Source organism: Lygodium microphyllum, chromosome 29, assembly GCF_053477565.2.
Source record: "Lygodium microphyllum isolate KBCC chromosome 29, Lygodium_microphyllum_v1.1.10, whole genome shotgun sequence".
Lineage (NCBI taxonomy): Eukaryota > Viridiplantae > Streptophyta > Polypodiopsida > Schizaeales > Lygodiaceae > Lygodium > Lygodium microphyllum.
Genome location: NC_141163.1, coordinates 42,732,471 through 42,759,023, shown reverse-complemented (window position 1 = coordinate 42,759,023; position 26,553 = coordinate 42,732,471). Strand labels below are relative to the sequence as shown.

The following is a 26,553-nucleotide window of genomic DNA, read 5'->3' as shown; positions in this document are numbered from 1 at the left end:
AAAAAAAGATATTTCTATTCATAACACATTGTAAAGAACCCCCAAAGGTAACATAAAATTACAAAATAAGCCATGTGAAGGACTACTAACCATACTGCAAATATGATAGTCCTATCAACAACCATTCTAATGGGCTAGAATGCAAAACATATATAGTAAAACACATGTAGCTCGAAGTGTAGTAAGGTGCCAAAATCCCAACTACAAATGAAAGCCTCTATCCTCCAAATACAATCAAAGGCTCTCCCATCTCACACAAAGTACTTCAATAATGTCTAACCAAATCCTAGATAGTCTATTTAGAAGATATGTTGTAGAAATCAAATGATTTGATTTTGAACCAAGCAATAATGCAAACAAGGAGCTCTTATATGTAAAAATGCCCCTCAAACCACTCTACCTATTATCTAAACTAGGTTCCTTATCAAGTGCTAGCCAACAATAAGAAGGGAGAGTCTCCAATGAAGATCCTTGTATCCACATGTTGAGCCTCTATCCTTGACCCAAGCTACTTACCCCCAAGTCAATATCAAAGTCTCGATAGTACAATGGAAGACCATTCTGAGAACTTTCCTCTACACTTCCTACCCTATGGTAGTTCCATACAGTATGCCTTCAAGTCTCATCTTTATCTCCCCGCATTTCACACACGTTAAAGGAAACATAGCCATATCTAAGCAAAATACCACTATTTAAGCTTTGATGTGCTAGTAACCATAGGAAGAGTGAGTCCTTCGAGCTAAAGCTCTAATCCATTCTCCTCCAAAAGTTACTCAGTTTAGAAGCCCCTGCAAATACAAATGGAAACAAGGTGGTATATACAAAAAAGCATTTGTTAAACCAATGGCAACTATATCTTTCATCTTCATCTCGGTGGATCATAAGAGGTTTCAACAGTTCGGCTTCTTTGAAAGGAACCGAGGAGAAAGAAAGCATAAGTTAGGTCGCTCAGGTTTGGCTCATTCAGAAGGGACCGAGGAGCTTAAGTTACTCAACTAACTGTCACCCATGGAAAGACTATGCTACTACCACTCTCGTCTCAAAACTTATTGAGGTGTAAATCCACATGCAAGGTAGGTTCAATCCCAACAGCAAAGCTAATTTGCCCAATTAAAAATGGTTTTCCATTTAGTTTAAGATCTGAATTTTGATCTCCTTGCCAACCTACTAGGTTGAACGACAGGTTTTGTAAAGACATTTGACGCTTGATAGTCATTATTCCACAGGGTTTAATCTACTTGCCAACATAATCGGTTGGATGCTAACTTTTACAAAGACGAGTAAGCTTTCTTTCTGATAGTCGATGTACCTGCTCTTACAGAATTGCCAAAACTTGACAGGTTCAAGCTCTGCAGCTTAAGGTAAATAGATGGGCTTCAACTGCATTAGCCAAGGGAAACAAGAATCAAAGATAGGCTGCTAGTCTCACTGTAACTTGGAACATTTTGCTTTATTGTTGTACTACCTTTACTCAAATTTACAGTGTACAAACAATATCTTTGTGTCAAGGAATATACCGTCATCCAAGTGAGAAAACACAAAACAAATGAGCTAATTTTGGAACCGAACCCCAAGCTTGAAAACATCGACGATGTAGAAGCAAGCAGAATACATATTTGGGGGACCAGCCCCTAGGTTGGAGGTGTCTAAAGGAACAGCTAAACACACAAGCCTAAAACACTTGCAGCATTGATAGTGCATTGGACTGGAGGCAATTGTGATCTCTGCTCACTTGTATCACAGTTTTGTATATACATGTTCAATGTAGCTTAGAGCCATGAGAACCAATAAACATAATCCGCATATAGCCATATAAATGCCACACATACATCACTCTCAATAACTGTCAAAGGCATGCAAAACAGCCAATCATCTGACAGCATGGATAGCAGCCGCTGAGAATGTTTAAAACCCAGGTAAAGCTCTGTAACACTGCCTACACTGGTGGAGATGAGCACAAACTGGAGCAAGTAAAAGTGATCCAGGTAACTAGGATCTCTGTCACCGCATGATTGAAACCCAGCTAACCATATGTGTGTCGTATAGTTGTAATGCGAAATAATTTTCCACTTAAGAGGGATGTATACGGCTATAAAAGAGGAAATAAACACAAATTAAGGCTGCACACAGATTTGTAACTCTTACTAGAACTGAGATTTGCAATATGAGGTAAAGACCATTCTTAGACCCATAAAGCGCACATCATCCCTGAAATGGAAATCATGTCCAGCACCATCCCTAAAATGGAAATCACGTCCAGCAGAAGCTTTTTGGTTCGAAGGCATTTTGAGTTTAAGTTAGCTCTAATGCTTCTGGCGATGTGAAGTAGCTTCTGGACTGCGCTTCGTCTATAGGCACTGCTTTCAAACAAAACCTAAACCCTTAGTATACCTAAACCCTTAGTAATCAGTATACCTAGTTCAAACAAATCCTAAACCCTTAGTAATCAGTATATCTAGTTCAGGCATTGAGAGTTCAATAATTGGAGCAGTAACAACTCAGATAATGGATCAGTTTAAGATGGATCAAATGCAGCAGGCAATATATGCACTTAAACAACATGACCTGCAGAGTGTAACCCATTCAGCAGAATATGTACATACATGTGAACTGTGTGACCTCACAAGCAAGTTCCTCTGCTTCTAGCATCACTTGGCCTTGGTGACATGAGAAACGGTGTGCAAATGACATCCAGCCTGATTTTTCAGAAAAACCACCTCCACATGGCAGTGGATATGGAACCCTGCATTCTGATGTCATCCATTATGTCATGCCCAACACATTTTACCTTGCTAGAGAAAGACCCTCATTAGCTGACAGAGACATGTGAGTTGAGGCTGCTTAGGAGAATTAAGAACTCGAGAAGAATAACCACTGGCCCTAGCCATTGTATAAGTTCGCCACAAGCATATTGACTTGGGTGAGTTCTCTTCTTCTTCTATATCACAACGATCTCCTTCAAAGAGCATTGATGATCATTATTACATACTCCCCCTCTATTCCTCCAAAGTTTGCACTGTAGATCAACACCAGCCATGATTGAAATGTTGCATAGCGCGGACATCTGGCAGTGTCATCAACTTGCTACCAGAACATATGACGCCTTATTTAAGCATGTAAACGATCAAGCACTAACCCATCAATTCTTCATGAGCACTGTACTTCTTCAACCTTGGCCCAATGTGCATGGTGTATGATCACCATAATCTATGTACTCTAATCCCCACACTTATCCAGAAACCCCTGTCCATACACTAACATGGGACATTATAGGGACACAATAACTCATGTGATCACCACACATATTCAGAACCCCCTTGTCTATTCACTTACATGAGACGTGACTGTGCCAGCATAGCTCGTACATTCACCAGACATACTCGGAAACCCCTGGCCATTCACTTACATGTGACCTCAAAAGGGCCAAGCCTACAAGGGTAGCAAAAGCGGCAACCATGGCTGCAATCTCACCGCCCTTGAGAGCATTTTTCAGAGTGATCAGAGAGATCTCTCGGGCGAGCTTCTTCCCATTTTCGACCACTTCTGCCTGGCTTTGGACTCTCCTGTCAAAGAGGACCTCTAATACAAGGGCTGTGGTCCATGTCATGATCATTCTAGGAACCATGAAAACCAGAAAGATAACCACTGTCAACACACCGATATCTGTCCCCACTAACAGGGAGAAATCCAGAGGCGAAAGGGCCTGCGTGTACATGGCGACTTTCCACATGACTATCATGTGGACTGCGAGGTACACGCTGAAGCAGAGAGCGATGACGACGGTGGCGAAACTGTAGATCCAGAGCAATTTTGCAACGGCGACGCGGAGTGCAGCTTCCGAGTAGCCGAGCAGCAGCGGGTGGACATGCTCAATTTCTCGTCGCATAGAGGAAGTCCCTGGTCTGTGCATAAACAGGGAGACCGTCCGGACAACGAGCAGGCGAATCTGCCAAAGGCAATGGCAGTCTTGGTTACTTGGTTACTGCTCCGGCAAGTATCTCAGAAGCCGACCTGCGAGGTGGGGAAGAGGAATCGCATGAAGCTTCATATCGGCGTGGCTGCCCGCAGTTCTAGCGACAGATCGGTGGTTTTGTGATGAAAGCTGGTCGGAATTAGTAGAGGAAGAAGAAGAAGGCGCCGACGAAGAAAAACCACCCCTGCTCTCAGAAGAGATTGGAGGATTTCATCCATGAATCATCAACGTTTATGGCACATGTTCAGGTGCACCCACCACAAGATTTTTGATACTCTAGTAGGAGTTGAACCAGAAATGACTCGTCTTCTGATGGCTTGTTTCTTTTTATTCAGGAAAATCATAGTTTTGAAGTCAAGAGAATCTATACTTATATATATCTTAGCTTTTTTTAATTCTTTTTTCTTATAGTTTATGTATATTGTATATCTATATTTCACATTATTTATATCTATTTACATTATAATTGAGTAATTTCACATACCGAAAATCAAACTTACACGGCAACGATGTAGTACTCCCCAACCTAATTTCCTAGTTCAAGGATCAAAAATACAAGTTGATAGTGCTCTCTCTCTCTCTCTCTCTCTCTCTCTCTCTCTACATGCTTGCATGGGCAGAAGGGAGCCTGTGCAATATACATGACTCTTTCAAAGCTGATCACACGTTATTTATTTGTTTATCCTAGCATCACACGTTGTTTATCTGAACATCATGTAGCAGACAACCTCTAAGTATTAGGTTGTTCATCTGAACATCACACTTTTTATCTATGCATATACAGCAATGTTCTCTATCTAAGAGATAGCATTTAAGGCAACAACCTAACCCTTCTCATAAGAGGATTCATGACAATACCTTGGGGACAGGACTGGGATGCCTGAAACTCTTGACAGCATCCTAACATTCACGATAGCATTGTGGGGATGTTGGTGAAGATTCGTGTGCAAATCCCTTCAAGACATCTCTCTTTCATGTGCAAGAAACCCGTATGCTGAGTGGCAATGTATGTCAGACCCATGAACAATTCATTAGTGGACAATGATGCACTAAGCAGTGATGCAGTGAATGCAGTGGTACACATATAGTTGGATTGTTCTTACACAATAATAATAAACATTGCACATATTGCATCACATCATTAAACACATATAATTGGACTGTGGTAACACAGCAGTAAGCATTGCACATAACAATTTTGTGCCCAATACTTAGAGACGTTTGCAAATATGGGTGAACCGGTATGACCAACAAAACAAGGTGACACCCGAACAATCTTTCCAAAATCCACCAAAGCTCTATCGAAGATGCAATGTGATGCACTCACACCTACAAGCATCAAAAGATGCTCTAATGTTGCAAAAATATTGAAGACAACATGCCATGGGGGGTTTGGACGACATAAGGTCTCTCATAAGAGCCAAGATGAAAGAGATGTATGCTATAAGACAATATATTGTAGGATATGAATGCACACATGAAAGCGAGCATAAGTGAGTAGGAAATGGGAAATATATTGACATTAATGTAGCATTACATGCTAAAATGGCAGATAAGGTGGTGCAATTGGATGATACATCTTGGAAAAACGAAATGGAAATGTTAGAGAAAGCACACTAATACATGCATAACAATCAAAGACAAAGAAATCGTTGAAATCTTAGCTAGATGCTTGTAAGAAAGACGTAGCAGCATATAAGGAGAAACTTGATACACAAAAGCCAACACCAATGGCATCCACATTGGAAAAAGAGACGGAATGTCATAAGAAGGGCATGCATACATGGACTGATGTAGTTGAAGGAGCAAGAAGGTAGAAACAATGGACTGTGTCACTAAAGAAAATGCTCAATGGATTGAAGTTGCAAAGAAAAACAAAGGAGGGCATGCAAGTAAAGTAGCCCATAGAGGAAGAAGCAAGATGGAAAATCCAAGCACTCCAATTTTGTGTGGTAGGATGGGCTAAAAAGAGCACCCTACAAGAAGATGCGACAGCCTTGAGCAAGAAAATGGGGATGAAAGGGATATCAATTCTAGATGCATGGAGAGTGGGAGATCCAATGGACAAGAGAGGGTATATCCTTATGCTAAAGTTTGAAAACATGGACGAGAAAAAAACATGCCTCACAAAAGGTAGGGCCGTCAAGGGAGAAAAAATATGCCTTGATGAGGATTTAGCACCTGCTCTAGTAGAACATAGAAAAGCCAGCATGCCTAAGATATTGGACGCACGTAAGGAGGGAAAGTACACAGTATACAAAGATGGTAGGGTGATTATTGCAGAATATCAATCACAATAATGGTGCACCACCTATGAGACACTTAGGATGTCAATATGAGATTGCAGTGGAGTGCTACGATTGAATGTTGGGTATTATTTAGGATAGTTTTAGAAAAAGAGACATAGCCATATATACAGAAACACATTGATGCAAAGGGAGTAGACTGCTAGATGTTTAGGGATTCAAATGGAAAAGTGCATTTCATCCACAAGCTACAAAGCTTGAGGGCAACTCTACATCCCCGCAAAATGGATGGTATGATGATGAGTGCAAGGACACTTGCACACGCCTACAAAGAGAGATTACTTTGGGCAATTGGACACATAGCCAAGCAAGGACACTCTTCAAATGGCTAGTGTAGAAGAAGGAACGAGACTACTTAGCAAAAAATGAGATAGAGATATACCATCTAATTTTGGGATATGATAACAAAAGAGCATAGAGAATGCTTCATGAGAGATAACCCCCCTATACAGATTACATCACTGGATGCTTGGTTCTATTATGGGAGATAGTTATATGATATACCAAGGCAAACATCCATACAGCCTATTAGAAGTATAGCACGGAACCTTGTGTAAGCAAGGGTGCATGAGGGAAGGTGAGGTGTAAATAGATTGAAGCATAGGGAACTAACCCTAGCCCATAATGAGGCTATATAAAAAGCCTAAAGGTCACTCTCAAATTGATGAGAGAGTGTACCTTTTTTGTACTTGAGCAACTTATTAAGCAAGATTTTCTTCTTCTTGTACTTAAGCTAGCATGGGAACCTTGTGTAAGGAATGGTACATGAGGGAATGTGAGGTGTGAATAGACTGAAGGGTAGTTGAAACCCCAACCCTAGCCCACAATGAGGCTATATAAATAGCCTAAAGATCACTCTCAAATTGAGGAGAGAGTGTACCTTAGTTATACTTGAGCAACTTACTAAGCAAGATTTCTTGTATTTGAGCTCTCTTCTCCCTCTCGTGTGCACAATTTTATGCTCTCACTCTAATATTTCAACGAAACCTCCACATGCCCACAAACCAACACATTGGTTCTTCTTCACTAGTAAGATGGTTAGAGAGGCAATCTACAAACTACAAAATGGGAGGGCACAAGATGAGGATGGCCTCGTGGCAAAGCACTTCTCACATGCATATGACACATTGGCACCCATATTGGTAGGTATGTTCAATAAAGCAATATGTGAGGGATTCCTAAAAATATAGTCATACCATACTATACTACACTCTCTAAGAGTGGCAACCCTCTAATTCTCAGTAACTATAGGACCATCAAGATTGGCCACACATTGGCTAAAATATATGGATCAATAATAGAGTATGAGCTTAGTACATGGGTTGAGATGCAAGGCATAACAACACAAGGGTAAGCTAGTTGTAGGTGTGGATACACCACATTCGATCATATTCTCACATTCAAGGCAATCATTGAGGGAGGGCTGAGAGCTTGAGACGAGAGGACTTATTGTTGCTTTGTGGATTTTCACAAGGCATTTGATATAGTATCTCGAGTACATTTCATGCATAGATTACAAAAGATTGGAGTGCTAGAAGGTATGCAATGGGACATTTATACGTTGTACAAGAAAGTGACAGTCTATATGTGCACACCTAGGGGGATGTCTAAGAGGATAGATAGCACCATAAGAGTAAAATAAGGACTCCCACTTTCACCCATGCTATTTGGACTATACATAGATATGGTGTCTGACTACATTGATAGAGGAGGTGGAACTAGAGCTAGCCTAGCTACAGTGTTAATTTTGACACTATTATAGCGATGCTATTGTGCTCATTTTAGACTCACCAAAGGGTTTACATCATCACTTGGATGAGTCATGGCATTCAACACCTCAACAACATGGGTTACTCGATTTATGTATCAATTCACATTTGGGAAAAATATAGTGGAGCATGTGAGAGAATATGTATATGTGGGAGTCACTTTCTTTGGTGTGAGATTTTCATTAAGGGGGGCAACTGAGGCATGGTTGGTGCAAGGCTATGCAGCATTAAGGGCCCTTGAGAGACAATGTGCCTATATATAGTTTCAAGAATGTAGCACCAAACTATGGTTGTTTGACACACTAGTCAAACCTACTCTTCTGCATGGAACAAAGGTTGGGGATTGCAACCTATATCACAGACGATTGAGCCCGCTCATAGACCAGATTGGTCCCCCATTGTGATGGTTGGGACTACATAGAGAGACTATTGGTGATTATATCATGCATGATCAAAAGTAAGCTCTCCACCCCACTCCCTATCATTAGAGCAAAGTTAGGGACAACACCTGGGTATGCATGCTATTATTGGATTGATGCACACCTCCTCCCATCAATTGAGGGTAAAGATATGCAAATGGATGGAGATTCTAGCAAAGGATAGGATATGCTAGCTCTATGATGACAAAGAGTTTGAGACAAAGGAGCACTACATATGTAAACATACAGTGCACTATGACATATTAGGAAGATATCATTGTGTTTTCCTTGAGGGATTTGAATATCTTTGTCGTGTCATGGAGTATGAGAACTAGAGATGTCTAGGGCTTTTCCTCCTAGAGCTCTAAAGGTGCTACACATCACTACTATGAGGTAAGAGACCAGCTCGTCTAGAGGGACCCAAGTAGAAAGCAATGAGACATTTCTTTCATAGATAAGATGCCACAGGCACTACTAGCTCAGTGGACATAAATCCATCTCGCCACACTACCCCTACACCATGCCACGAAGTCACACTAGACAAGGCCATTGCACTTCATGAGAACGGTAACCTTGACCATGTGGTCAACGACTTGAGGGACCCGTACTATTGTCAAATCAGAGCGATCATTACAGACACATGAGAGTCATCTACCCCTTGATACATTAACAAGATGGCCCTCAATCACATCATCGTTGGGATCATGTGTTGAGCTTGACATTTAGAGAGGAACTACTATAGTTAGACATTTTATACATTCAATTTTTTAGACGTAGAGATCTTTAGATATTGGCCTTATACTAGGATGCATTTTTCTTTCACTTTTGCGTGATGAGATAACATTGGCCAAAGATGTACTTTGGTTTTGTCTCATAGGTCACATTGGCCGTTTGTAGAGGGGGGTGTGTGTGTGTGTGTGTATATATACATACATACATACATACATACATACATACATACATACATACATACATACATACATACATACATACATACATACACACACACACACACACACGCGCGCGCGTTCCGTGCATGCGTACGGAACGCTAGGCCGCTCCTCGAAGCAGCAAGCAAAGTTGCAGTGCGAACTTCGCTCAACAATTCATTTCTCATCTTTCTCTCTCCTCTTTTTCCTCTTTGTTTCTAATTTTTTAAATCTCTCTCTCTCTCTCTCCTTTTATTCTCCCCCTTCTCTCCTCTCTTTTTCTTCTCTCTCCCTCTCCTCTTTTTTCCTTTTTTTCTTCTTTCTCTCTCTCTCTCTCTCTCTCTCTTTATTCTCTTTTTAAATTTTTTCTTTTCTCTCTCCCCTTATCTTCTCTTCGCGCTTTTCTTCTCCCTCTCTCCTATCTTTTCCTTCTATCTTTGTCCTCTATTTTTTATTCTCTCTCTCTTTAAATTTTATCTTTACTCTCTTTATAATTCCCTCTACATGTTCCTTCTCTCTCTCTCTCTCTCTCTCTCTCTCTCTCTTCTTTCACTTTCTTCCCCCCCCCAGGTCTCTCTTAAATTATGTAAATTTTATTTTTTTCCTATATATAGTTCTCTCTTTATGTTTATATTCTTGCTCTTCTTCTCCTCTCTCTCTCTCTCTCTCTCCCTCCTTCTTCTTCTTCTTCTTCTTCTTTCACTTTCTTTCCCCCCCAGGTCTCTCTTAAAGTATGTAAATTTTATATTTTCCCTATATATAATTATCTCTTTATGTTTATATTTCGCTTTTCTCTCTCTCTCTCTCTCTCTCTCTCTCTCTCTCTCTCTCTCTCTCTCTCTCCGCCCCTTTTTCTTATCCTTCCCTTTCTCCTAATTTTTCTTTTTTTCTTCTCTCCCTCTCTCTTTTAAATTTTATCTTTTCTCTCTCTCCTTCTTCTCTCTCTCAAAAAATATTTAAATTTAAAAATGACTTTTGTATTTTCTCTTTTTTTTCCATCTCTCTTCCTCTTTTTCTCTTTATTCTTATTCTTATTATTATTCTCTCTCTCTCTCTCTTTCTCTCTCCTCCCTCTCCTCTTTTTCTTCTCTCTCCTCTTTTTTTCTTCTTTGTTTTTTTCTTTTCTCTTTCTTTTAAATTTTATCTTTCGTCTCTTTATAATTCTCTCTCTTATTCTTCTTATTTTCTCTCTCCTTTTCTTCTCTCTATCTCTCTCCCCCTCACTTCTCTCTTTTCATTTTTTCTTTCTCTCTCTCTCTCTCTTAAATTTTATATTTTCTCTCTCTATAATTCTCTCTATGTTCCCTCCCTCTCTTATTTCTTTTTTGCTCTTTGTATTTCTCTCTCTCTCCCTCTCTTTCTCTCTCTCTCTCTCCTTATTTTAATTAAAAAAGTTTAAATTAAAAATTTTAATCTAACTATGAGAGAGAGAGAGAGAGAGAACCTAGGCCCCACACATGAGAGAGAGGGGGGAGGGGGAGAAGAAAAATGTTTAATTTAAAAAAGACTATTCTCTTTCCTCTTTTCCCCCTCCTCTCTCCATCTTCTTCTTCTTCTTCTTCTTCTTCTTCTCTCTCTCTCTCTCTCTCTCTCTCTCGCTCTCTCTCTCTCTCTCTCAAAGTGTGTGAAAAATTATGTTTGAAAAACTTTAAATTATTGTTTTTAAATGTTTAATCAAAAACTTAATTAAAAAGTTTAATCTAGATGTGAGTGAGAGAGAGAGAGAAAAAAAACCTAGGCCTTACACATGAGAGAGAGAGGGGGGAGGGGGAGGAATTTAATTAAAAAGGAGAGGGAGAAAAGAAAGAGAGAGATTATAAGTGAGAGAGAGGGGGGTGTAAGGAGAGGGAGGGGGTTTCAATTTAAAAAATGGAGATGAAAGGGGAGGGGGGTGTAAGGGCTTTGTAGGTATACTATGGCGTTATCACTGGAAACACCTATATAGGGAGTAGTAGTGACTGTGCCATGCTTGGTTTCCACTCTACATGTGATTCCCTATACCCAGTGGTGAACCTTCTTATATGTAGCGTCACGAGGGTGTAGTCTTGGGATGTGCCTATGTTGTACCATTTATTTGAGTGAATAATACAAGAGTATACATTGCTCTCACATATCGTGTTACCTTTCTGTGCCATGTTGAGTGCGTAATGAGTGCAAGTGCATCACACTTGGTATCAGAGCAACTCTTGCTCAGAGTGAAGGAGTGCTCACGGAAGCAGGAGAGAAGATCCAATGCCCCGAAGAGAATGAGTTGTAACGACCCACATCATGGCGCCTAGCGTTGCATCGACCCCCGTCACATTGACCCGTGTTGCGATGACCCCTGTAGCGTCGGTCTCGGCGTGAAGTCCCGACAAGGCGACCCCGACACCACCCACCATTTGAAGATGTGACGCGGCTTCCCCACGGCACGACCACTACCATCGAAGGCAAAACACGACTTTCCCGCACTGACAACACCACCAACCACAATGCGGCTTCCCCATGCTGACATGACCACATGGAGGACGATAGGGAGAATGTGTCCCTCCCAACAATGGAGGAGACGAAGAAGAGTAGAGGGCAAGAATGGAGAGTAGCCCAAGAGGAGAAGCTAGCTGGATTGGAGAGGCAGTTGGAGGGGATGTTAGGCATGCTAGAGTCAATTTGGAGGAATATGTAGATGAAGGAAGAGGAAGAGGAAAGAAGAAGAAAACTAGAGGTGGAGCAAGGCTATAGAGAATGGGTGTTACAGCAACAAGAGGAGGAGAAGAGACACAAAATGCAAGAGGAGATAGATAGATTAGGTAGAGAGGAGACTTTTAGGAGGGCGCAAGATACAAGGAAAGACAAGAAGAATGTATATCAGAAGCAGGAAGCAAGAAGAAGGATAAGAAGCACAACCATAAGAGGAAGATAGTGACAGCTTAGAAGACGACTATGGCAAATTCAAGATGGCTCAACCCGCCAAGTACAAAGGAGAGAGAGACGAGCTGGTCCTGAAGAAATGGATTGCAAAGGTGGACAGATACTTGAAGAATGCCCGAATCATCGAAGATAGAAAGACAGAAGTGGCAACCATTTACTTGGAGGAGGACGTTGTTAGTTGGTATTTGCTGGAACAAGAGTAGGGTCACACCATCTTTTCATGGGAAGAACTCCCAGAGAGACTTAAAGACTACTTCATTCCAAAGATGGAGAAATTCAAAGTTAGAGACAAATGGAGAAACCTCAATAAAACATAAGGGAAGATGAAGGAATACGTCAGTAAATATAGGAAAATTATGATGCAACTACCAAACATGGACACTGTCACCAAATTACATGGATTTTTATTTGGGATGCAAGAATGGGCTAGAAGAGATGTGGAGAGACAGGAGCCAACCAACTTAGAAGAGGCCATGAGAATGGCCGAAAGACTAGTGGATTTGGAAGGCAAGAGAACGGCCCAAGGGAACTAGAACAGATTCAACACCAACCTCAACAACAATTCCTGGACCCCGAGACCCAATGCCCCTGGAGGGCCGTTCACGAACACGCGGAGCCAAATGAAAGGAGAGAAGGATCGAAGCTTGCACTCAAGAGCTATGGTAGGAGAGCAAGAGCAAGAAAGAGAGAGACAAGAAATGGGAACTCCAACAGTCACAATGTGTGACTGGGCCTTTCTTTATTCAAACTGTCACTAAAAGAATAAAGAATAAAGTGACGCTGACGGGGGCCCGCCACCTGCAGTGTGCAGTGGGGCGGTGACTGTCAATGTAGTAATACACAGGCAGCTAGGCGGAGGTGCCTTTACCCCCAATAACCTCCCACTTAAAGGCGAATCTGCCCTAGTGAGGAGTGAAAAGAAAAAAAAAGAAAGACAGTACAACATGTACACATGTACAACAAGATGAGGAAAGACGTCACCTCATCCCACGCCCATCAACCTCCTACCCATTCCTGCTGAGGAAGGCAAAGCGCTCTGTAGAGAGGCTTTTCGTGAGCAGATCTGCAGGATTCTGGTTAGTCGAGATCTTGACAAGGTCAACAGACTTGTCCTCAATAACTCCACGTATGAAGTGATACCTCACCTCAATGTGTTTCATCTTCACATGGAAGACCAGACTCTTGGCTAACCGAATAGCACTCATAGAATCCGAATGCAGTGTAGGGATAGCATCAATACCAAGGTCAGCAACCAAATGACCCAACCAAATGGCCTCCTTACAAGCCTCAGTGGCTACAATATACTCGGCCTCTGTAGTAGAAAGGGCCGTGCATTTCTGCACCCTGGACATCCAAGAAAAAACACCTCTAGCATAGGTGAAGACATAGCCAGAAGTGGACTTCCTACTATTTGCATGTCCTGTATAATCAGAGTCAGTGTACCCCATGACTCCTATATCCTCGCTGCCATAGCATATGCACATATCTGCAGTGCCTTTCAGGTACCTCATGATATCCTTCACGGCTTCCCAATGCATCTTGCCAGGTGTAGCCATACTGCAAAGGAAATATCTGCACGAGTGGCTAATCATGGCATACATAAGACTGCCCACTGCAGATACATAGGGAAACTTGGCCATCTCGGCCCTTTGCTCATATGTCTGCAGACAATCATCGTGTGATACCTTTACATAAGAAGGCAATGGACAGCCAATAGGCTTTACGTCCTGCATGCGGAAGTGCTCAAGGACTTTATGAATATACTCCCTCTGTGACAAGTAGAGGAGTCCCTGATGCCTGTTGCCTCTAATGCGCATACCAAGTATGTGAGAGGCATGTCCCAGATCTTTCATCTCAAAGCTCTTCTTGAGTTGAGCCTTAAGAGCATCTAGCTCATCATGAGCGTTCCTTGCTATCAGCATATCATCCACATAGACTACCAAAATCAATAAAGAACCATCACGGGCTTTCTTGGTGTAAAGACACGGATCCATAGCACTCCTGCTGTAGCCCTGTGACTGCATAAAAGCATCAAACTTATGATACCACTCCCTAGGTGCCTGCTTCAAGCCATAAAGACTTTTCTTCAATTTGCACACTAGGTGCTCCCTGCCAAGTTCTGCAAAGCCCTTAGGCTGCTCCATATAAATCTCATAATGCAAGTCCCTATATAAGAAAGTCGTCTTGACATCCATCTGGTATAAATCCAAGTCAAGCTGAGCAACCAAAGCCAAGACTAAGTGCAGGGTGGTCATCTTAACTACATGAGAAAATACCTCATCAAAGTCCACACCATGCTCCTGCTTAAAACCCTTTGCTACTAGTCTAGCCTTGTATGTTGGCTTGGGGTATCCAAGGGTACTTTTCAACTTGTACACCCACTTGTATGGCAAAGCCTTCTTGCCCTCAAGCAAGGAAACTAAATCCTTAGTCTCATTCTTATGCAAAGAGTGTATCTCAGACTGCATAGCCCTCTCCCAGGAGTGATTGTCACCCCTACGCATAGCCTCATCATAGGTGAAAGGCTCTCCTGCATCTGTAACCAAGACATAATGCATCGAGGGTTGAAATCTATCAGGTGGACGTTTGTCTCTAGTAGACCTTCTCATGGCAGGCTCTGTTGCCTGCCCAGCTGCCTGTCCAACACCCTGACCATGAGTATCTGCTGCAACAGTAGGCTGTCCAATTGGCTGTGCGGGAGCTCTTGGCTCCTCTTGAAATATGACCCTGTGGATCTCAACAACTCTCTCAGGCTGCCTATGCATCTTGTCTTCATGGAAGACTACATCTTGACTGTGGATGACTTTCTGCACCTGCGGATCCCAAAGATGGTAATCCATCTCGCGTGCATCCCCATAACCAAGGAAAATGCATTTGACACTCTTAGGATCCATCTTACTTCTCTTGTCCCTGGGCACATGGTAGAATGCCTCACATCCAAAGACACGGAGATGCACATAAGAGGGAGGTTTTCCAGTCCTCCATACCTCCTCTGCAACCTGAAAATCCAAACCACTAGAAGGTGATCTGTTTATGATATGCACAGCTGTACTAACTGCCTAAGCCCAAAATCTCTGTGGTAGGCCTGCATGGCTAAGCATACTACGTACACATTCCTGGATGGTTCTATTCATCCACTCAGCCAAACCATTCTGGGGGGGGGTGTAGGGGGCAGTCAACTAACGCTTAATACCCCTCTCATCACATAACTGCCAAAAGCATGTGAGACATACTCACCCCCATTATCTGTCCTTAGGCATTTGAGCCTATACCCAGACTAGTTCTCAACCAATGCAAGCCATCTTTGAAATTCAATCAAGACATCGAATTTTAGCTTAATGGGATAAGCGCAAACTTTCCATGAAAAATCATCTATGAACGTAACAAAATACTTTGCACCACCCATAGACTGACAAGGGATGGGCCCACAGACATCCGCATGTACCAATGCCAAGGGCTCACTCATGCGTAGCCTACCAGACTTCTTGTGCATAGACCTAGTCTGCCTGCCATAAAGACAATGCTCACATGAATCAAAACATGCATAATCAAGGGGCGGTAAGTACTGCAAACCAGAAAGCATTTTCATTCCCTTCAAAGACATATGGCCCAAACGGGCATGCCAAAGAGATACATGTGGGATAGAACCCACAGACAAAACATGATCAAGGGAAGAAGCGGATACAATCAAGGGATAGAGGCTGCCAGCCTTGGCATCTCGCGCAATCACAAGTCTGACACGAGTGATCTTCCATGCAGAGTCTCCAAAAGATACATGATAACCTGCATCATCAAGCTGTCCAGCTGATAGGAGACTACATGTCAAAACACGTACATGACGTACATCCTGCATAACAAAACTACTGCCAAAAGGAAACTGCAGCCTAACATCACCAATGCCCACAATATCAAGAGAGCTGTCATCACTCAAGCGCACAGAATCCGAAACAATACGGTATGAATGAAACCACTCTCGGCAAGGTGTCACATGAAAGGATGCACCTGAGTCCAAGAGCCAACACTGTGCATACATAGAGTGTATCTTGTCATCTGCGAAGCACTAGAAGAAGCTGCAAGGATATAATCATCATCAACATCCTCAAGCTGCATAACATTGATCTATTCAATTTTAACAATGGACTTTGCAGGCACTATGCTGCGATCAGAAGACTTATCCTACACTTTGTCTTTCCCCTTAATCTTTGCGCCTTTCATTGCCTAGTTCATGGCATTTTGGCCTAATATAGCCATTTTTCCCACAATGGTTACAAGTAACATCTGCATTTCTGCCATGGGATCTGCTACGTGACTTCCCACAAGACTTGGACTGAGATTTCTGAGAATCCCTTCTACGGCCACTGCCACTGTCATGCTTTCCATATCCATCATTCCTGCCTCTAACTGTCATAGCATGCAACACACAAGAGGCATCCAAATTCTTATGTTAACCTCTTCCTATAGAAGAGCACTCTCAACATCAGATAATTTCCAGGTACTAGTAGAGGCACATAATGTAGTGCGGAATACATCCCATGACTCATTAAGAGTACCAAGCAAGAAAAGAGGAGTGACATCCTCTGCAAAAGTGATGTCCTGTGAAGCAAGTTCTTGAGTATAGCATGGAACTGGCTCAAGTGAGCAGACATTGTCACATTCTCCTTCATGCGCAGATCCATAAGCTACTTGGGCCAATACATCTGGCTCGCTAGACTTTTCTTGTCATAGAGATTCTTGATTTTATCCCACAACTACCATGCACTCTGTTCTTCCTCAAATACATTGTAATGAACCTGTTCTGTGAGAGAGAATACAATAGTGGACTTGCATAACTCATCAAGCCCAAGCCATTCCTCATATGGCATAGCTGCAGGTGGATGCCCGCTCAACCTCAATGGTTTGATATGTGATTTTTGCACCAACACTTGCCAAATCTAGCTCTTCCAATAAGAGTAATTCGTACCATTAAGCTTAGTGATGTTGAAAATAGCATGATCAGTGGACGAACTCGCCATAACGCAGGCTAGAAGACTATAGACAGATCAAAACTGCTTGCTGTTTACTGCAAAAAATGACAAAAAAATCACCAAAATCGAGAGAAAATGGCAAGAGAAGTGTAACCAAAGCTGCTGCCCACCAAGTACTAGTGAAAATACATCATTTCAGAATATTTTAGCATGAAAAATCCATGTCAGTCCGGAGTTATATGCTTGTTGTAATAAATGACAGTAGGGTACTGTGAGAGTCAATTTCTGACCAAATCACTACACCAAGTCAAGAAATGATAGCCAAGACATGACCAGCCATAAACGGGCATAAATCAGCACCAAACAGTCATCAAGACCCTGAGCAAACACCCAAACATGTCACCAAAGCATCCGTCACTAAGTAGGCATACCCACTGGACAATAGGGCAAAGTATACATAGCACTGGCAAGACTTGACACCAGTAGGTATATGCTCACAAGAGTGCAAAGCCCAAGCACAGGTCAAAAGCAACTCCAAGATATCAGTGCATGAACCATGCAACATTTAAGTGTAAGAGAGCCCAAAGTCTCAAATATTTGCAAAATGCTCAAATAGCATAAACCTCCTGCTCAATGTCGATCAAGCATACAAGATGCTCCCACTGGCAGAAAAGGCGGATAAACGAGCTCAATAGCTCAATCAAACCAAGTCAGAGTACCAAAGACAGGTAACCAAGACAATGCCTCAATAGCATCCAAGGCCGTAATGGAAAAAGCCAAGTCGTAATGGAAAAATCCAAGTCGATGTCCAACTGCTCAAGGGAATACTCAAATGAATATCGAGATGAGCTCAAACAATTGCCATCCACAGCCAAAGCATTAAGCATTCACCAAGACATCATAACCCGTACTGGGTAGCCTAGGCATAAACCATGTCATACATAGATGAAATGCCAGCTGCAAAGAAGTGATAGTCAAACCCAAATCGAGCTCTAATCTCAGCTCAAAAGCATTTCGGAGCATAAATAAGATATGTGGCATAGTCCAAATACATCATGACATCATACCGAGTAGCAGGGAGCACCCCGTGACCAATAGGCATAACCCAACTATAGCATAAATAGCTTCAACCCTAAAGTTCTAGTAGCATATAACCTCTATAAACTGAGCAAATCAGTGATCAATCCAAGCTCAAATCCATAGGCAAACCATAGGCATACATTCCCGTATGTATAGGCACCAACTGGGCATAATCAGGCATCAAATGCCAAGACTTGTAAGCATAAAATTGAAGTAACAGGTGGCTGCCCTATTTTGGACAGATTTGGGATTATTCAAAATAGTCAATGGCTGAGCTAAATCAGCTCCAAATGTGTCTCACATAAGAGGCATAACATCCACAAGTGATCCGATATCAATAGACATCAGTAGAAGCATCACATAAGCCATAGGCATACAAATACATGCTGTCTCAGACCTGAAGTCTGTTCCAGAATATTCTGTCATCTGAATTTGGCAAATTCAACATCACCATCGTGTCCAGAGCGTGCCAAAACCCCAACTTAGACCCTTATCTTGCCTGAATCGGGTTCCGAATGCCCGAGATATGACAAAAAGAGTGATTTTTGGGCTAGATTTTGAAACAGGCGCAAAAAAAAACGTGAGCTGGCTAGGGGGGTTTGTTGTCCCACGTGTCAACAATGGGGCCCAAAGGAGGCACAAATGGGGGCCAAAGAAGGCCTACACCAAAGCCTTGATAGGCTGGAAGCAAGATCTAGGTGAAGGAAGCTCCAAGAGGTGTGAGCTATGGCTACCCACAACCTGTGAAAACCATGTTTACCTAGACCTATGGACTGAAGTAAAACTCTAAAATAATGAAGCAATACCTCAATGTCAATGCCCTGATGGTGCCTCAATAGGCCAGGAAGAAGCTAGGGAAGCGGGGGAGTGACGGGAGCTCAAGAGAATGAGCTATGGCTATCGGGAAGGAGACCCCATGCGAGTGGGGAGTCGATGGGAAGTTGAGAATGCCACGAGCCAAGCTCAAGAGTCGGGAAGCTGAGCTCTGATACCAGTTGAAAGGAGAGAAGGATCGAAGCTTGCACTCGAGAGCTATGGCGGGAGAGTAAGAGCAAGAAAGAGAGAGACAAGAAATGGAAACTCCAACAGTCACAATGTGTGACGGGGCCTTTCTTTATTCAAACTGTCACTAAAAGAATAAAGAATAAAGTGATGGTGATAGGCACCCGCCACGTGCAGTGTGTAGTGGCAGTGACTGTAAGTGTAGTAATACATGGGCAGCTAGGTGGAGGCGCCTTTACCCCCAACACCAAACTCTTGATACAACACTAGCCGCGTCACAGTCCGCATTAGTGCCAAGAGGAGTAACAGGCAAATGGGGGAACAACTACTATAGGCCAACTTCCAATGTATCATATGGACCCACTGGATCAAACACATGGTGGAGAACCTGAGGCCCCAACCATAGGGATTAGATGCTTCAGATGTAAAGGACCACACTATCAAAACAGATGCCCCATGGAAGATACAGCCTCATCAAGTGAGTTGAGGGTGAATGCCACTAGCACATATGGAGGAGAAGAACCGCAACCCCTGCACATCCAAGAAATCCCAAGTGGAAGTGATGAAAGCATGGACCACCCAAGAGTGGGAACAGTTAGTGCACTACCCCAATGCGTGGTAGCCTGGGTAGCAGTAGTCCACCACCTATACATCAAAGGTAGAGTGAGTGAAGGGAATCAAGTTATTGTGGTGGATATAGGGGCCACTCACAACTTTATCACCCCAGAGTGCGCAGCCAAACATGGATTGAAATTATCTAAGGCCCCCGAAGGATTAATAGTAACATTCGCATAAGGAGAGGCTAAAGAAGTTAAACAAGTCTTTGCAGTACAAGTAGAAGCTGGAAAATGGAAAGTAAAACTTGACTTCCTAGTAATCCCCATGGATGATTTTGAAGTTATCCTAGGCTTGGAATTCTATGACAAATATGTCATTGCAATGTTTGGAAAGGGAGTTAATGAGATGACGCTAGATATGCAAGGAGAAGGCATTAAAGTACCTTGAGAAAGAATGCAGTTGCCAAGTAGGACACCAATCAAAGTGCAAACGAAGGAGAACAAGCCATGAGTCTCATGCCAAATAGTGAAGTCAAGTGCAAATTAACCAAGGGTGCCAACCCAAGCAACACCGGGTCAAGGGAACTCCATTAGGCCATGCATCATGACATGCAGTGCCAAGCAGGTGGAGAAATTAGCCCAGCAAGGAGATATGGTCTACCTATGTATGATTCGACCCATTGGGAAAGAGGACATCAAGGAGCCCAAACATCAGAGAAACAACACAAAAGTGGCAGAGATACTTGATCAAAAATGTAATGCCAGCAGAGCTACCCAAGGGTCTACTACCCAAAAGGGATGTGGATCATAAGATCGAATTGATTCCAAGATCCGCTCAAGTGGCCTGAGCACCCTATCACATGAATCACACTGAACTCAGGGAATTGAAGAAGCAGCTGCATGAATTAGAAGAACAAGGTTTCATCCACCCCAACAAATCCCCCTTTGGTGCGACATTGTTGTTTATTAAGAAGAAGGATGGGGGACTTAGACTATGTGTAGATTATAGGGCCCTTAACAAAATCACCATAAAAAACAAATACCCTATGCCCCTAGTGGAGGATCTCTTAGATAGACTACATGGAGCCAAGTACTTTAGCCGCATAGACCTTAGGTCAAGTTACCATTAGATTAGCATAGTAGAAGAAGATATCCTTAAAACAGCTTTTCACACCCGATATGGTAGCTTCGAATGGTTAGTCTTAGGATTCAGCCTAAGTAATGGGCCAGGCACATTTTGTGGCCTCATGGATGGAGTCTTTAGACCCAAAATAGATGTCTTTATCATTATCTACATTGATGATCTACTAGTCTATAGCAAGACCCTAGAAGAACACAAGCAACATTTACGCTTAGTCTTTGAGAAGTTGCGGCAACATAAGCTATATGCCAAAGTAGAAAAATGTGAATTTGTAGTAAAGGAGTTAGAATTCCTAGGTTTCATTGTAGGAGTAGTTGGTATCAAAGTGGACCCTAAGAAAGTGGAAGCTGTCCAAAAATGGCATGTACTAAAGACTGTAAGGGAAGTGTGAGTTCCTCAGCTTCACAGTATTTTGCAAAAGGTTCATCAAGGATTACAGCCGCATCACCGCCCCCCTCTCCCGCCTCACCAAAGAAGATAACATTTTTACATGGGGCACTGCACAACAGGAAGCTTTTGAACAGATGAAGAAATGCATGAGTCAAACCCCCGTCTTGAAGGTACCGAATTTCACCAAACCCTTTGAGATCTCCACATATGCGTCTGATTATGGCATCGGGGGCATACTAGTGCAAGAAGGCCACCCCATAGCTTCTGAATCCAAGAAGTACATAGATGCTGAAACAAGGTGGAGTACACATGAGAAGGAAATGCTCGCAGTCATCCACTACCTCAGAAAGTGGAAGCATTATGTTCAAGACAAGCACATAGTAGTCTTCACTGACAATATTTCCCTCAAATACTTCCAATCCCAACTAAAGCTATCGGCAAAGCAAGCTCGTTGGCTAGACTTTCTAGCAGAATTTGACTTGAAGATAAAACATAGCAGATACCTTGAGCCATAAAGCTGACTTGAAAGCCATCAGTGTGGTTAGTAGCAACTTCATGGAGTTAGTCAAGGAGGCCTTGGAACATGACCAAGACATGCACAAAATTATACAAGATGTGGAAGCTGACAAAACCCCGCATGGAATGTACACCTTGAGGAGGGAATTCTATTTGTAGGAAAGAGAGTGTATATCCCCAATAATGTGGAGCTGAAGAAACTCATCCTTCATGAAATACATGATGGGAAACTAGGAGGATACAAAGGACAAAGCAAAACCCTGGAGGCACTTAGGAAACCATTCTTTTGGCCCAACATGAAGGAAGAAGTCATTGACTATATCAAAACATGCCCTACTTGCCAACTTGTAAAAGCACCATGCTCAAAGCCAGTAGGATTACTTCAACCATTGCCCGTACCAAGCCGCCCATGGGATGTAATCAGTATGGATTTCATTGTGGAGATCCCAAATCCCATGGTTACACAGTCATTTTTGTAGTGGTGGACTATTTCTCTAAGCCAGCCCACTTCATCCTTGCCAAACCACCATCGAACGCTAAGGAGATGGCTTGCCTCTTCTTCACACGTGTTCAAACTACATGGCTTACCCTTAGCTATAGTGTCAAATAGAGAAGGAAGATTCATGAGTGACATGTGGAAGGAACTCTTCAAGACTTTGTAAACATAATTGAGATTCTCCTCATCCTTTCACCCCGAAACAAATGGACAAATAGAATGAGTCAACCAAGGCATTGAAGATTACCTCAAGAGTTATGCTTGGGTGGATAAAAAAGATTGGGCCTTGTACCTTGATGTGTTGGAATTCCACTACAACAGCTCCATCCACTCGGCCATGGGTTACACGGCCTTCGAATTGGCCACATGAAAAGCTACTTGGATTCCAGAAGTGGAGGCATGTGAACACGGCAAAGATGCCTTCGTCCTCTGGCTAAATGAGAACCCCAATACTCCTTCCAATGCCCCTTATGGCTCTCCAAACAAATGGTTCTCATTCATAGGCTCATAATGCCTCCACTCCTCACATGTACTTGAGTTGAGGGTGGACTCACATGGTAATCCCAACAACAATAAACTCAAAAGAGCCCTACCAAATGGGCAGACACTGACCATCTTGCTAGAAAAGGCTATGCTAAGACCCCCGAGTCCTAGTGTGGCAGAAATTGACCAGTCTGATAGTATAGACTGTGTTAAGACCCTATAGTCATCCCATCAAAAAGTCCTAGATTGGTAGACATTGGCCAGCTTGTTAGAAAAAGCTATGTTAAGACCCCGAATAAGTCAAATAAAAACGCTACCCTTAGATTGTTGAGGACATCAATCCAATAAGTGGGGGTGAGTGTAAGGGCTTTGTAGCTATACCATGGCATTATCACCAAAAACACCTATATAGGGAGTAGTAGTGACTCTGAGCCCTGCTTGGTTTCCACTTTACATATGATTCCCTATACCCAGTGGTGAACCCTCTTATGTGCGGCGTCACGAGGGTGTAGTCCTGGGATGTGCCTATGTTGTACCATTACTTTGAGTGAATAATATAATACTATACCTTGCTCTCACTTATTGTGTTAGCTTTCTGTGCCATGTTGAGTGTGTAACGAGTGCAAGTGCATCACGGGGGGGGGGGGGGGGGGGGGGGGAGGGGGGAGGCTTTAATGAAAAAAGGGAGGGGGAAGAGAATGAGAGATTACACGTGAGAAAGAGGGAAGGGGTAGGTTCGGGAACCCTGTGAAAATTTGAGACTTTCTAAACCTATAGCGAAAATAATATAATAGTCACTGGTCAGAGTCCATTCCCCACCTTTTTATCTCATGACCAACTAACCAAGAAAGCCTACAAGAACTACACAGAATGCTCTTTCCCCTTCACCCTACCTCTCTCTCATAGAAAGAGATCCTCCTTGGTGAGGCTAACTGCCTTCCCCCAGTTATTTGGATGGTGTTAAGAGGAGCATATCTATGGGCCATTTAGACCTCTAGGAATGACTTTGGTTTTAAAAGGAAGTGTTCTAAGCCTAAATGGTCATTTATCTCCCTTGTTTGGTGGCAGGTGGTTGACATGAAGATGATCATCTGCAAAGAAGAAGCTAAGAAGATGTTGCAGAGAGGCAACACTCCAATGGGGAAGAAGGAGAGGAAAGACACATTGATGGTGAAAGAAAGGGAAGTTGCTAAGGTGCTCCTTTCCTTAAAGGAAACCATCATGGAGGCCCATATTCAGCCTCGAGAACATAGAGTGCATTGGCCCATGCCAGTCGACGGCCTAAGCCATCATGGAGGCTGTATCTTTGCCTCCTGCCCGAGGCCCAGTGGTTATCCGTTCACTTTTTGTGACCCAATGTGTATATAGTTGTTTGAATGGATGCTACCACACACTCTTAATCACAACTACACTAGTGACTGTCTCTACATGCTGCTCAATGCGGTTTTCCTCCTCAACTAAACAAGGCTAACATCTCCCGTTGTATAAACCTCTTTACTCAATATAAATCAATGTTTGTCGAAAGAAGAAGAAGAAGAAGAAAATATTATAATAGTAAGATAAGATCTCTCTCTCTCTTTCCATGCATGTACTGCAACTTGCAATAAAGGAAGATGGCCGAAGCTTTAAGTGGGCTACATTGATAGCAATGAAGGAAGATGACCCAAGATTTAAGTTGGGCTACATTGACGGCATTGGCTCCTCTTCTAAAATTCTACCTCCCCTTTCCATTGGCTCAGTTCTCTTGCCCTAGCCCCTTAGGATGCTTGCCACAGCACCCTCGAATCCACTGTTCACCTCATAGGTATGCACATTCGAATGAATAAGCACATACTCGTGTATAAGATGAACATATGCACGCCCATAAATATATATGATTGGCAGGATGGTGCCCAATAGCACCAAGTTTATCCTTGCTAGCCTTCCAGCATCTTCACTACCAACTCCTTTCGCTCATGACATCCTATTGCTCTCTCATTTGTCAAGGACGCTACCTCCCAAAGCCTCCCGTGTGCCTCTATCCCACCATCTAGGCAAGCAGGATACATGATCATGAGCCTTCTAGTATACATAACCATAACCATAAGCAATGTAAATGATGAGCTTGATCCTGCTAATGTGGTGGTTGCAATCACCATCACCTTATTCTCCTCACATGAAATCCTGGTTGTTCGCGACCTCCAGCGTAGATTGCCGAGTTTTCGCTTTGACCTCAACAAACTTTGGGAGGCGGGGGGAGACAAAGAGAGGGAGAAGGGGGGGAGTTGATGCTCCACACACATGCAAGTAGTGCAATTCCTTTGCAATGTCAGCTTTGCATGTGACCTAAAAACAAATGGTGTTTGTGTTTTCCCTCTTTCAATGTTGTGTCACCTGTCCAATATGTCATTGTTCTGAGTGCTTGATAAACTCCACTAGTATTTTGCATGTTGCTTGCACCACATGCTGAGTCCCACAACACTAGCCTGCATGTGTCACTTATTATCAACTACATTGGATGGGCCAAGACTATCCCTTCATTGTGTCACTTGACACCAATCCCCACCCTGTCAACATGAGTTTACACTCATTGAAAATGTTATATCTCCCATATGCATGTATAGTTTGGGACAAGAATATCTATTTGGATGGAGCAATATTTCTAGCTCTAAGATCCATGAACCATATAAGCTAAACCAAACCTATGTGGCACACAAACTACAAGATATAGGCCTTATACCGACATTAAAAGCGACGAAAATATTCATAAAGAAATTTGCCCCCGTCGTCACAAAAAGCATCGTTATTGGTGACGCCATAGAATAGTCGGTATCGGTGTTATTATCAGCGTCGCTATTTAGATGAGCTACTTACAGGGCCACTGCATCCATAAAATTGGTCGATCAATGCAGTGAAACCGTGCCTCTTTGCAGATCGAGTCTCAAGGCCAATGGGATCGCGATTTGTAATGGAGTACTACAAAGAAAACAAAATACAACTGTTAGAAACACGATTGTTAGTACAAAGGATATTGCAAAAAAATAAGCAAGCAAAACAAAAGAAAAACTTACAAAGTCCTCCAGATATGTCTTATGGCCACCACTCCCAAGATGATGGACCACTCCAGCCTCTAGTCATGCCCTTGCCGCCTCGCGTTGTAGCCTCCTCCCTGAGTCGGTGCTAGTTATCCGCATCTAGCCACTTGGGCTTTGAAGCCCCACTCTTGAGTGCCTTGCGTGCGTGCGATCGCCTGTGTGACATGTATGCACGCATACACTCCATCATCCATCCCATAGAAAACCTATCTACTGCGGCTGGTACCAAAAACTATGTAGTTCTTGCTCCCCTCCAGTATGTTCTTCCAATGATCCAAGACGTTATGTCGAAAAACTTGTTGGCACAACTCTCTCATGCGAGCTATCACCCTCCTTCCCTCATCATTTATGATGATGGCTCCTGACCTATCATCTACAAGGTAGGCATACCCCTCTGCGGTATGCCCAAGATGGGTCCTCTCCCACTTGCAACCACGCTCTTGGCCATATCCAAGAGACCCCTGTACATTTGGTGTATCTATCGGGGTAGTATCTCTCAGAGTAGCACCCATAGGGGTGCCACCTTCGGACAGATGAGCAAAAGCCA

General features: G+C 42.8%; 1 protein-coding gene across 1 annotated transcript; it reads right to left on the bottom strand.

The window, feature by feature from the left end:
- Positions 1-1,203: 1,203 nt before the first annotated feature.
- LOC148010557 (uncharacterized) lies at positions 1,204-4,240 on the bottom strand. The gene is made up of 2 exons (XM_087672057.1): positions 2,604-4,240; positions 1,204-2,357 (listed from the first exon to the last, which is right to left on the bottom strand). Exon 1 carries the CDS (start codon positions 3,908-3,910, stop codon positions 3,368-3,370), a length of 543 nt encoding a protein of 180 aa, XP_087528183.1. The 5' UTR covers positions 3,911-4,240; the 3' UTR covers positions 1,204-2,357; positions 2,604-3,367.
- Between the last annotated feature and the right edge of the window lie 22,313 nt (positions 4,241-26,553).